The sequence below is a fragment of the Hyperolius riggenbachi genome, chromosome 9 (genome assembly GCF_040937935.1).
Source record: "Hyperolius riggenbachi isolate aHypRig1 chromosome 9, aHypRig1.pri, whole genome shotgun sequence".
NCBI lineage: Eukaryota > Metazoa > Chordata > Amphibia > Anura > Hyperoliidae > Hyperolius > Hyperolius riggenbachi.
In genome coordinates this window covers 8,864,678-8,878,551 of record NC_090654.1, presented here as the reverse complement: position 1 = coordinate 8,878,551, position 13,874 = coordinate 8,864,678, and the positions used below count along the sequence as shown (strand labels likewise).

At 49.9% G+C, this 13,874-nt stretch overlaps 1 protein-coding gene across 7 annotated transcripts in view; it reads right to left on the bottom strand.

The window, feature by feature from the left end:
* Positions 1 to 1,344: 1,344 nt before the first annotated feature.
* PBRM1 (polybromo 1) overlaps positions 1,345 to 13,874 on the bottom strand; it is a 129,905-nt gene continuing 117,375 nt past the window's right edge. For all 7 annotated transcript variants that reach the window (XM_068251877.1, XM_068251876.1, XM_068251878.1 and 4 more), the window contains one exon: positions 1,345 to 1,934. In XM_068251877.1, the coding sequence (XP_068107978.1) occupies positions 1,762 to 1,934 (173 nt within the window). In that variant the 3' untranslated portion in view covers positions 1,345 to 1,761. The remainder of the gene's footprint in view (positions 1,935 to 13,874) is intronic.

The window sequence follows — 13,874 nt, the reverse complement described above, 5'->3', positions numbered from 1 at the left end:
CTCTCAGTTTAGGTTCCCTTTAAAGTGATCACCGTCTCCCTGAGCCGCTCCGATCCACCGCTGGCTGTTCCGGTATATTCCTTCAGTCGCACATGCAGCCCCCGTGGCCAGGTACTGTGCAGACACAGAACAGCGACGCGCACACGCGGCTGGCCCGTACATGCGTGACAGAGCGTGACTGCAGAAATAGACCGGGACCGCCAGCGGTGGATTGGAGCAGCCCAGGGAGATGGCGAGGGAACCCAGGGCCTGAAGGGGGCTGGAGGAAGCCTCAGGCAAGTATAAATGCTTGCTTTTCATTACCGTAATCTCAGGTTTTCTTTAATGCTTTTGTAAAAAGGTTAATAAATATTAATGCAGTATAAAACCCGACATAATATTCCATAAAAACAGGTTTTCCTACTTTTTATATGCCATACGGTTATCATATTTGCTTTTGTGCATAAGAAGTATTATTCATTTAGAAATTACAAGTTCCCAAAAAGTACAGTTTTTTGCTTTGAGAGCTGACTTTGCATTTTTTTCATAACTGGTTTTATTCGTTATGTATTGAAGGCACAAATGCTTTCAGTGTCTCTCTGTGTCCAGCTGCTTCTGCACAGTCAAGGAATGTGTCACATTCCTCACTTGATACAATTAAGTAAACACAAGATAACATTATCTACACTTCAGATGAGTCCAGATTTCTCTGCACTGAACTTCCAAGCCCTGTGTTTAACTAATTGAATGCTGTTCTAGTAAAAAAATGCTGGTAGTATATAATATGCTGTAAATAATTTTTTAGAGCAAAGAAGAAATGCTAGGTTTCATTCCGCTTTAAAGAGACACTGAAGCGAAAAAAAATGATGATATGATTTGTATGTGTAGTACAGCTAAGAAATAAAACACTAAGATCAGATACATCAGTCTAATTGTTTCCAGTACAGGAAGAGTTAAGAAACTCCAGTTGTTATCTCTATACAAAAAAGCCATTAAGCTCTACGACTTTCAAAGTCATGGAGAGGGCTGTTTTCTGACTTTTATTATCTCAACTGTAAGTGAACTGTTTACTTTTCCTCTGCCAGAGGAGAGGTCATTACTTCACAGACTGCTCTGATAGAATCATTTTGAATGCTGAGTGTAGTGTAATCTGCACATATTAGAGAATGATGCAATGTTAGAAAAAACACTATATACCTGAAAATAAAAATATGAGAATATTTTCTTTGCTGCTAATCTTCTAGTAATTATTCATAGTACACAACCAATTCATTATATCATATATTTTTTATCGCTTCAGTGTCTCTTTAAGTATTATCGGAATATATAGTAAGAAAGGTCTTAATATGCAAATTCAAACACGCGTTTAGGATGAAACCATTTTTAATTTCTTGGGACTAAGACAACTTGTGGGCCGCAGTCAAGTAACAAAGACATTTAATTTAAAACTTGGGCAGTGAGCGGTACATCAAACTCTGTAACATCAATAAAAAACAAAGTACCGGTCGCACTAATCTCCGATGGGAATCCTCGACACTCAATCCCAAAAAACACAACTGATGGGATGTAAAAAGGTCACACTTCAAATCAACTCAACACATAAAAAATGAATGAAGAAAGAAAGAAAAAAAAAACACCTCAAAATAAGCTTATTAAAAATGTCCTCATATCAAAATGGTCTGACAATGTACAGAAATGCAATAAAAAATATCGGCCTGGCGTTCCAGTCACTAAAAACACAGATTGTTCCACAAAGTCCACCACAACGGCGCCCCCAGCAGGTTAGACGTTCTCCATGTGGTACGCGTGGCGGATGTTTAACGTGTCGCGAAGCATGAGGTCTCTGAGCCGCCACAGTGCGTTGGCCATGGTGCTGTGCGCTCCCTTGCTCTTCAGCCAATGGGACGGAAGCCGGCTCTCCTGCTCTTTGGACAGGTGGATGTCCCGTCTCCGAGCTACAGCGGAAAGGAAACGAGGATGAGAATCACGTAAAAGCGAAAATCAAGCAAATTTAATACAAAATGCATTCAGCGTTGGGAAGCAGCCTATCACTGTGGGGTGACCATTTGTGCTGTATTTTGTCACAGTGAGGCCCAGGGAAGCAGCCTATCACTGTGGGGTGACTATTTGTGCTGTATTTTGTCACAGTGACACCCGGGGAAGCAGCCTATCACTGTGGGGTGACTATTTGTGCTGTATTTTGTCACAGTGACACCTGGGGAAGCAGCCTATCACTGTGGGGTGACCATTTGTGCTGTATTTTGTCACAGTGAGGCCTGGGGAAGCAGCCTATCACTGTGGGGTGTCTATTTGTGCTGTATTTTGTCACAGTGAGGCCCGGGGAAGCAGCCTCTCACTGTGGGGTGACTATTTGTGCTGTATTTTGTCACAGTGAGGCCTGGGGAAGCAGCCTATCACTGTGGGGTGACCATTTGTGCTGTATTTTGTCACAGTGACACCCGGGGAAGCAGCCTATCACTGTGGGGTGACTATTTGTGCTGTATTTTGTCACAGTGCGGCCCGGGGAAGCAGCCTATCACTGTGGGGTGACCATTTGTGCTGTATTTTGTCACAGTGCGGCCCGGGGAAGCAGCCTATCACTGTGGGGTGACCATTTGTGCTGTATTTTGTCACAGTGAGGCCTGGGGAAGCAGCCTATCACTGTGGGGTGACTATTTGTGCTGTATTTTGTCACAGTGCGGCCCGGGGAAGCAGCCTATCACTGTGGGGTGACCATTTGTGCTGTATTTTGTCACAGTGAGGCCTGGGGAAGCAGCCTATCACTGTGGGGTGACTATTTGTGCTGTATTTTGTCACAGTGAGGCCTGGGGAAGCAGCCTATCACTGTGGGGTGACTATTTGTGCTGTATTTTGTCACAGTAAGGCCTGGGGAAGCAGCCCATCACTGTGGGGTGACTATTTGTGCTGTATTTTGTCACAGTGAGGCCTGGGGAAGCAGCCTATCACCGTGGAGTGACTATTTGTGCTGTATTTTGTCACAGTGAGGCCTGGGGAAGCAGCCTATCACTGTGGGGTGACTATTTGTGCTGTATTTTGTCACAGTGAGGCCTGGGGAAGCAGCCTATCACTGTGGGGTGACCATTTGTGCTGTATTTTGTCACAGTGAGGCCCAGGGAAGCAGCCTATCACTGTGGGGTGACTATTTGTGCTGTATTTTGTCACAGTGACACCCGGGGAAGCAGCCTATCACTGTGGGGTGACTATTTGTGCTGTATTTTGTCACAGTGACACCTGGGGAAGCAGCCTATCACTGTGGGGTGACCATTTGTGCTGTATTTTGTCACAGTGAGGCCTGGGGAAGCAGCCTATCACTGTGGGGTGTCTATTTGTGCTGTATTTTGTCACAGTGAGGCCCGGGGAAGCAGCCTCTCACTGTGGGGTGACTATTTGTGCTGTATTTTGTCACAGTGAGGCCTGGGGAAGCAGCCTATCACTGTGGGGTGACCATTTGTGCTGTATTTTGTCACAGTGACACCCGGGGAAGCAGCCTATCACTGTGGGGTGACTATTTGTGCTGTATTTTGTCACAGTGAGGCCTGGGGAAGCAGCCTATCACTGTGGGGTGACTATTTGTGCTGTATTTTGTCACAGTGAGGCCTGGGGAAGCAGCCTATCACTGTGGGGTGACTATTTGTGCTGTATTTTGTCGCAGTGACACCCGGGGAAGCAGCCTCTCACTGTGGGGTGACTATTTGTGCTGTATTTTGTCACAGTGCGGCCCGGGGAAGCAGCCTATCACTGTGGGGTGACCATTTGTGCTGTATTTTGTCACAGTGAGGCCTGGGGAAGCAGCCTATCACTGTGGGGTGACTATTTGTGCTGTATTTTGTCACAGTGAGGCCTGGGGAAGCAGCCTATCACTGTGGGGTGACTATTTGTGCTGTATTTTGTCACAGTAAGGCCTGGGGAAGCAGCCCATCACTGTGGGGTGACTATTTGTGCTGTATTTTGTCACAGTGAGGCCTGGGGAAGCAGCCTATCACCGTGGAGTGACTATTTGTGCTGTATTTTGTCACAGTAAGGCCTGGGGAAGCAGCCCATCACTGTGGGGTGACCATTTGTGCTGTATTTTGTCACAGTGAGGCCTGGGGAAGCAGCCTATCACTGTGGGGTGTCTATTTGTGCTGTATTTTGTCACACTGAGGCCCGGGGAAGCAGCCTCTCACTGTGGGGTGACTATTTGTGCTGTATTTTGTCACAGTGAGGCCTGGGGAAGCAGCCTATCACTGTGGGGTGACCATTTGTGCTGTATTTTGTCACAGTGCGGCCCGGGGAAGCAGCCTATCACTGTGGGGTGACCATTTGTGCTGTATTTTGTCACAGTGAGGCCTGGGGAAGCAGCCTATCACTGTGGGGTGACTATTTGTGCTGTATTTTGTCACAGTGCGGCCCGGGGAAGCAGCCTATCACTGTGGGGTGACCATTTGTGCTGTATTTTGTCACAGTGAGGCCTGGGGAAGCAGCCTATCACTGTGGGGTGACTATTTGTGCTGTATTTTGTCACAGTGAGGCCTGGGGAAGCAGCCTATCACTGTGGGGTGACTATTTGTGCTGTATTTTGTCACAGTAAGGCCTGGGGAAGCAGCCCATCACTGTGGGGTGACTATTTGTGCTGTATTTTGTCACAGTGAGGCCTGGGGAAGCAGCCTATCACCGTGGAGTGACTATTTGTGCTGTATTTTGTCACAGTGAGGCCTGGGGAAGCAGCCTATCACTGTGGGGTGACTATTTGTGCTGTATTTTGTCACAGTGAGGCCTGGGGAAGCAGCCTATCACTGTGGGGTGACCATTTGTGCTGTATTTTGTCACAGTGAGGCCTGGGGAAGCAGCCTATCACTGTGGGGTGACCATTTGTGCTGTATTATGTCACAGTGACACCTGGGGAAGCAGCCTATCACGGTGGGGTGACTATTTGTGCTGTATTTTGTCACAGTGAGGCCTGGGGAAGCAGCCTATCACTGTGGGTGACTATTTGTGCTGTATTTTGTCACAGTAAGGCCTGGGGAAGCAGCCTATCACTGTGGGGTGACCATTTGTGCTGTATTTTGTCACAGTAAGGCCTGGGGAAGCAGCCTATCACTGTGGGGTGACTATTTGTGCTGTATTTTGTCACAGTGAGGCCTGGGGAAGCAGCCTATCACTGTGGGTGACTATTTGTGCTGTATTTTGTCACAGTGAGGCCTGGGGAAGCAGCCTATAACTGTAGGGTGACCATTTGTGCTGTATTTTGTCACAGCGAGGCCTGGGGAAGCAGCCTATCACTGTGGGGTGACCATTTGTGCTGTATTTTGTCACAGTGAAGCCTGGGGAAGCAGCCTATCACTGTGGGGTGGCTATTTGTGCTGTATTTTGTCACAGTGCGGCCTGGGGAAGCAGCCTCTCACTGTGGGGTGACTATTTGTGCTGTATTTTGTCACAGTGCGGCCTGGGGAAGCAGCCTCTCACTGTGGGGTGACTATTTGTGCTGTATTTTGTCACAGTGAGGCCTGGGGAAGCAGCCTCTCACTGTGGGGTGACTATTTGTGCTGTATTTTGTCACAGTGAGGCCTGGGGAAGCAGCCTATCACTGTGTGGTGACTATTTGTGCTGTATTATGTCACAGTGAGGCCTGGGGAAGCAGCCTCTCACTGTGGGGTGACTATTTGTGCTGTATTTTGTCACAGTGAGGCCTGGGGAAGCAGCCTATAACTGTAGGGTGACCATTTGTGCTGTATTTTGTCACAGTGAGGCCTGGGGAAGCAGCCCATCACTGTGGGGTGACTATTTGTGCTGTACTTTGTCACAGTGAGGCCTGGGGAAGCAGCCTATCACTGTGGGGTGACTATTTGTGCTGTATTTTGTCACAGTGAGGCCTGGGGAAGGTAGCCTCTCACTGTGGGGTGACTATTTGTGCTGTATTTTGTCACAGTGAGGCCTGGGGAAGCAGCCTATCACTGTGGGGTGACCATTTGTGCTGTATTTTGTCACAGTGAGGCCTGGGGAAGCAGCCTCTCACTGTACGGTGACTATTTGTGCTGTATTTTGTCACAGTGAGGCCTGGGGAAGCAGCCTGTCACTGTGGGGTGACTATTTGTGCTGTATTTTGTCACAGTGAGGCCTGGGGAAGCAGCCTATCACTGTAGGGTGACTATTTGTGCTGTATTTTGTCACAGTAAGGCCTGGGGAAGCAGCCTATCACTGTGGGGTGACTATTTGTGCTATATTTTGTCACAGTAAGGCCTGGGGAAGCAGCCTATCACTGTGGGGTGACTATTTGTGCTGTATTTTGTCACAGTAAGGCCTGGGGAAGCAGCCTATCACTGTGGGGTAACTATTTGTGCTATATTTTGTCACAGTAAGGCCTGGGGAAGCAGCCTATCACTGTGGGGTGACTATTTGTGCTGTATTTTGTCACAGTGAGGCCTGGGGAAGCAGCCTATCACTGTGGGGTAACTATTTGTGCTGTATTTTGTCACAGTGAGGCCTGGGGAAGCAGCCTCTCACTGTACGGTGACTATTTGTGCTGTATTTTGTCACAGTGAGGCCTGGGGAAGCAGCCTCTCACTGTACGGTGACTATTTGTGCTGTATTTTGTCACAGTGAGGCCTGGGGAAGCAGCCTATCACTGTGGGGTGACTATTTGTGCTGTATTTTGTCACAGTGAGGCCCGGGGAAGCAGCCTATCACTGTGGGGTGACTATTTGTGCTGTATTTTGTCACAGTGAGGCCTGGGGAAGCAGCCTCTCACTGTACGGTGACTATTTGTGCTGTATTTTGTCACAGTGAGGCCTGGGGAAGCAGCCTCTCACTGTACGGTGACTATTTGTGCTGTATTTTGTCACAGTGAGGCCTGGGGAAGCAGCCTATCACTGTGGGGTGACTATTTGTGCTGTATTTTGTCGCAGTGAGGCCTGGGGAAGCAGCCTATCACTGTGGGGTGACTATTTGTGCTATATTTTGTCACAGTGAGGCCTGGGGAAGCAGCCGCTCACTGTGGGGTGACTATTTGTGCTGTATTTTGTCACAGTGAGGCCTGGGGAAGCAGCCTCTCACTGTGGGGTGACTATTTGTGCTGTATTTTGTCACAGTGAGGCCTGGGGAAGCAGCCTATCACTGTGTGGTGACTATTTGTGCTGTATTTTGTCACAGTGAGGCCTGGGGAAGCAGCCTATCACTGTGGGGTGACTATTTGTGCTGTATTTTGTCACAGTGACACCCGGGGAAGTAGCCTATCACTGTGGGGTGACTATTTGTGCTGTATTTTGTCACAGTGAGGCCTGGGGAAGCAGCCTCTCACTGTGGGGTGACTATTTGTGCTGTATTTTGTCACAGTGAGGCCTGGGGAAGCAGCCTCTCACTGTGGGGTGACTATTTGTGCTGTATTTTGTCACAGTGAGGCCTGGGGAAGCAGACTGTCACTGTGGGGTGACTATTTGTGCTGTATTTTGTCACAGTGAGGCCTGGGGAAGCAGCCTATAACTGTAGGGTGACCATTTGTGCTGTATTTTGTCACAGTAAGGCCTGGGGAAGCAGCCTATCACTGTGGGGTGACTATTTGTGCTGTATTTTGTCACAGTGAGGCCTGGGGAAGCAGCCTATCACTGTGGGGTGACTATTTGTGCTGTACTTTGTCACAGTGAGGCCTGGGGAAGCAGCCCATCACTGTGGGGTGACTATTTGTGCTGTATTTTGTCACAGTGAGGCCTGGGGAAGCAGCCTATCACTGTGGGGTGACTATTTGTGCTGTATTTTGTCACAGTGAGGCCTGGGGAAGCAGCCTATCACTGTGGGGTGACTATTTGTGCTGTATTCTGTCACAGTGAGGCCTGGGGAAGCAGCCTATCACTGTGGGGTGACCATTTGTGCTGTATTTTGTCACAGTGAGGCCTGGGGAAGCAGCCTATCACTGTGGGGTGACTATTTGTGCTGTATTTTGTCACAGTGAGGCCTGGGGAAGCAGCCTCTCACTGTGGGGTGACTATTTGTGCTGTATTTTGTCACAGTGACACCTGGGGAAGCAGCCTATCACTGTGGGGTGACTATTTGTGCTGTATTTTGTCACAGTGAGGCCTGGGGAAGCAGCCTATCACTGTGGGGTGACTATTTGTGCTGTATTCTGTCACAGTGAGGCCTGGGGAAGCAGCCTATCACTGTGGGGTGACTATTTGTGCTGTATTTTGTCACAGTGAGGCCTGGGGAAGCAGCCTATCACTGTGGGGTGACTATTTGTGCTGTATTTTGTCACAGTGAGGCCTGGGGAAGCAGCCTATCACTGTGGGGTGACTATTTGTGCTGTATTTTGTCACAGTGAGGCCTGGGGAAGCAGCCTATCACTGTGGGGTGACTATTTGTGCTGTATTTTGTCACAGTGAGGCCTGGAGAAGCAGCCTCTCACTGTGGGGTGACTATTTGTGCTGTATTTTGTCACAGTGAGGCCTGGGGAAGCAGCCTATCACTGTGGGGTGACTATTTGGGCTGTATTTTGTCACAGTGACACCCGGGGAAGCAGCCTATCACTGTGGGGTGACCATTTGTGCTGTATTTTGTCACAGTGAGGCCTGGGGATGCAGCCTATCACTGTGGGGTGACCATTTGTGCTGTATTTTGTCACAGTGAGGCCTGGGGAAGCAGTCTCTCACTGTGGGGTGACTATTTGTGCTGTATTTTGTCACAGTGAGGCCTGGGGAAGCAGCCTATCACTGTGGGGTGACTATTTGTGCTGTATTTTGTTACAGCGACACCCGGGGAAGCAGCCTCTCACTGTGGGGTGACCATTTGTGCTGTATTTTGTCACAGTGAGGCCCGGGGAAGCAGCCTATCACTGTGGGGTGACCATTTGTGCTGTATTTTGTCACAGTGAGGCCTGGGGAAGCAGCCTATCACTGTGGGGTGACCATTTGTGCTGTATTTTGTCACAGTGACACCCGGGGAAGCAGCCTATCACTGTGGGGTGACTATTTGTGCTGTATTTTGTCACAGTGAGGCCTGGGGAAGCAGCCTATCACTGTGGGGTGACTATTTGTGCTGTATTTTGTCACAGTGAGGCCTGGGGAAGCAGCCTATCACTGTGGGGTGACTATTTGTGCTGTATTTTGTCACAGTGAGGCCTGGGGAAGCAGCCTATCACTGTGGGGTGACCATTTGTGCTGTATTTTGTCACAGTGAGGCCTGGGGAAGCAGCCTATCACTGTGGGGTGACCATTTGTGCTGTATTTTGTCACAGTGAGGCCTGGGGAAGCAGCCTATCACTGTGGGGTGACCATTTGTGCTGTATTTTGTCACAGTGACACCCGGGGAAGCAGCCTATCACTGTGGGGTGACTATTTGTGCTGTATTTTGTCACAGTGAGGCCTGGGGAAGCAGCCTATCACTGTGGGGTGACCATTTGTGCTGTATTTTGTCACAGTGACACCCGGGGAAGCAGCCTCTCACTGTGGGGTGACTATTTGTGCTGTATTTTGTCACAGTGAGGCCTGGGGAAGCAGCCTCTCACTGTGGGGTGACTATTTGTGCTGTATTCTGTCACAGTGAGGCCTGGGGAAGCAGCCTATCACTGTGGGGTGACTATTTGTGCTGTATTTTGTCACAGTGAGGCCTGGGGAAGCAGCCTACCACTGTGGGGTGACCATTTGTGCTGTATTTTGTCACAGTGACACCCGGGGAAGCAGCCTATCACTGTGGGGTGACTATTTGTGCTGTATTTTGTCACAGTGAGGCCTGGGGAAGCAGCCTATCACTGTGGGGTGACCATTTGTGCTGTATTTTGTCACAGTGAGGCCTGGGGAAGCAGCCTATCACTGTGGGGTGACTATTTGTGCTGTATTTTGTCACAGTGAGGCCTGGGGAAGCAGCCGCTCACTGTGGGGTGACTATTTGTGCTGTATTTTGTCACAGTGAGGCCTGGGGAAGCAGACGCTCACTGTGGGGTGACTATTTGTGCTGTATTCTGTCACAGTGAGGCCTGGGGAAGCAGCCTATCACTGTGGGGTGACTATTTGTGCTGTATTTTGTCACAGTGAGGCCTGGGGAAGCAGCCTACCACTGTGGGGTGACCATTTGTGCTGTATTTTGTCACAGTGACACCCGGGGAAGCAGCCTATCACTGTGGGGTGACTATTTGTGCTGTATTTTGTCACAGTGAGGCCTGGGGAAGCAGCCTCTCACTGTGGGGTGACTATTTGTGCTGTATTCTGTCACAGTGAGGCCTGGGGAAGCAGCCTATCACTGTGGGGTGACTATTTGTGCTGTATTTTGTCACAGTGAGGCCTGGGGAAGTAGCCTACCACTGTGGGGTGACCATTTGTGCTGTATTTTGTCACAGTGACACCCGGGGAAGCAGCCTATCACTGTGGGGTGACCATTTGTGCTGTATTTTGTCACAGTGACACCCGGGGAAGCAGCCTATCACTGTGGGGTGACTATTTGTGCTGTATTTTGTCACAGTGACACCTGGGGAAGCAGCCTATCACTGTGGGGTGACTATTTGTGCTGTATTTTGTCACAGTGAGGCCTGGGGAAGCAGCCGCTCACTGTGGGGTGACTATTTGTGCTGTATTTTGTCACAGTGAGGCCTGGGGAAGCAGACGCTCACTGTGGGGTGACTATTTGTGCTGTATTCTGTCACAGTGAGGCCTGGGGAAGCAGCCTATCACTGTGGGGTGACTATTTGTGCTGTATTTTGTCACAGTGAGGCCTGGGGAAGCAGCCTACCACTGTGGGGTGACCATTTGTGCTGTATTTTGTCACAGTGACACCCGGGGAAGCAGCCTATCACTGTGGGGTGACTATTTGTGCTGTATTTTGTCACAGTGAGGCCTGGGGAAGCAGCCTCTCACTGTGGGGTGACTATTTGTGCTGTATTCTGTCACAGTGAGGCCTGGGGAAGCAGCCTATCACTGTGGGGTGACTATTTGTGCTGTATTTTGTCACAGTGAGGCCTGGGGAAGTAGCCTACCACTGTGGGGTGACCATTTGTGCTGTATTTTGTCACAGTGACACCCGGGGAAGCAGCCTATCACTGTGGGGTGACCATTTGTGCTGTATTTTGTCACAGTGACACCCGGGGAAGCAGCCTATCACTGTGGGGTGACTATTTGTGCTGTATTTTGTCACAGTGACACCTGGGGAAGCAGCCTATCACTGTGGGGTGACTATTTGTGCTGTATTTTGTCACAGTGAGGCCTGGGGAAGCAGCCTATCACTGTGGGGTGACTATTTGTGCTGTATTTTGTCACAGTGAGGCCTGGGGAAGCAGCCTATCACTGTGGGGTGACCATTTGTGCTGTATTTTGTCACAGTGAGGCCTGGGGAAGCAGCCTATCACTGTGGGGTGACTATTTGTGCTGTATTTTGTCACAGTGAGGCCTGGGGAAGCAGCCGCTCACTGTGGGGTGACTATTTGTGCTGTATTTTGTCACAGTGAGGCCTGGGGAAGCAGACGCTCACTGTGGGGTGACTATTTGTGCTGTATTTTGTCACAGTGAGGCCTGGGGAAGCAGCCTATCACTGTGGGGTGACTATTTGTGCTGTATTTTGTCACAGTGAGGCCTGGGGAAGGTAGCCTCTCACTGTGGGGTGACTATTTGTGCTGTATTTTGTCACAGTGAGGCCTGGGGAAGCAGCCTATCACTGTGGGGTGACCATTTGTGCTGTATTTTGTTACAGCGACACCCGGGGAAGCAGCCTCTCACTGTAGGGTGACCATTTGTGCTGTATTTTGTCACAGTGAGGCCTGGGGAAGCAGCCTATCACTGTGCGGTGACTAATTGTGCTGTATTTTGTCACAGTGAGGCCTGGGGAAGCAGCCTATCACTGTGGGGTGTCTATTTGTGCTGTATTTTGTCACAGTGAGGCCTGGGGAAGCAGCCTATCACTGTGGGGTGACTATTTGTGCTGTATTTTGTCACAGTGAGGCCTGGGGAAGCAGCCTATCACTGTGGGGTGACTATTTGTGCTGTATTTTGTCACAGTGAGGCCTGGGGAAGCAGCCTATCACTGTGGGGTGTCTATTTGTGCTGTATTTTGTCACAGTGAGGCCTGGGGAAGCAGCCTATCACCGTGGAGTGACTATTTGTGCTGTATTTTGTCACAGTGACACCTGGGGAAGCAGCCTATCACCGTGGAGTGACTATTTGTGCTGTATTTTGTCACAGTGAGGCCTGGGGAAGCAGCCTATCACTGTGGGGTGACTATCTGTGCTGTATTTTGTCACAGTGAGGCCTGGGGAAGCAGCCTATCACTGTGGGGTGACTATTTGTGCTGTATTTTGTCACAGTGAGGCCTGGGGAAGCAGCCTATCACTGTGGGGTGACCATTTGTGCTGTATTTTGTCACAGTGAGGCCTGGGGAAGCAGCCTATCACTGTGGGGTGACCATTTGTGCTGTATTTTGTCACAGTGAGGCCTGGGGAAGCAGCCTATCACTGTGGGGTGACCATTTGTGCTGTATTTTGTCACAGTGACACCCGGGGAAGCAGCCTATCACTGTGGGGTGACTATTTGTGCTGTATTTTGTCACAGTGAGGCCTGGGGAAGCAGCCTATCACTGTGGGGTGACTATTTGTGCTGTATTTTGTCACAGTGAGGCCTGGGGAAGCAGCCTATCACTGTGGGGTGACCATTTGTGCTGTATTTTGTCACAGTGAGGCCTGGGGAAGCAGCCTATCACTGTGGGGTGACCATTTGTGCTGTATTTTGTCACAGTGAGGCCTGGGGAAGCAGCCCATCACTGTGGGGTAACTATTTGTGCTGTATTCTGTCACAGTGAGGCCTGGGGAAGCAGCCTATCACTGTAGGGTGACCATTTGTGCTATATTTTGTCACAGTGAGGCCTGGGGAAGCAGCCTATCACTGTGGGGTGACTATTTGTGCTGTATTTTGTCACAGTGACACCCGGGGAAGCAGCCTATCACTGTGGGGTGACTATTTGTGCTGTATTTTGTCACAGTGACACCCGGGGAAGCAGCCTATTACTGTGGGGTGACTATTTGTGCTGTATTTTGTCACAGTGAGGCCTGGGGAAGAAGCCTATCACTGTGGGGTGACTATTTGTGCTGTATTCTGTCACAGTGAGGCCTGGGGAAGCAGCCTATCACTGTAGGGTGACCATTTGTGCTGTATTTTGTCACAGTGAGGCCTGGGGAAGCAGCCTATCACTGTGGGGTGACTATTTGTGCTGTATTATGTCACAGTGACACCCGGGGAAGCAGCCTATCACTGTGGGGTGACTATTTGTGCTGTATTTTGTCACAGTGACACCTGGGGAAGCAGCCTATCACTGTGGGGTGACTATTTGTGCTGTATTCTGTCACAGTGAGGCCTGGGGAAGCAGCCTATCACTGTGGGGTGACTATTTGTGCTGTATTTTGTCACAGTGAGGCCTGGGGAAGCAGCCTATCACTGTGGGGTGACTATTTGTGCTGTATTTTGTCACAGTGAGGCCTGGGGAAGCAGCCTATCACTGTGGGGTGACTATTTGTGCTGTATTCTGTCACAGTGAGGCCTGGGGAAGCAGCCTATCACTGTAGGGTGACCATTTGTGCTGTATTTTGTCACAGTGACACCTGGGGAAGCAGCCTATCACTGTGGGGTGACCATTTGTGCTGTATTTTGTCACAGTGAGGCCTGGGGAAGCAGCCTATCACTGTGGGGTGACTATTTGTGCTGTATTTTGTCGCAGTGAGGCCTGGGGAAGCAGCCTATCACTATGGGGTGACCATTTGTGCTGTATTTTGTCACAGTGAGGCCCGGGGAAGCAGCCGCTCACTGTGGGGTGACCATTTGTGCTGTATTTTGTCACAGTGAGGCCTGGGGAAGCAGCCTATCACTGTGGGGTGACTATTTGTGCTGTATTTTGTCACAGTGAGGCCTGGGGAAGCAGCCTATCACTGTGGGGTG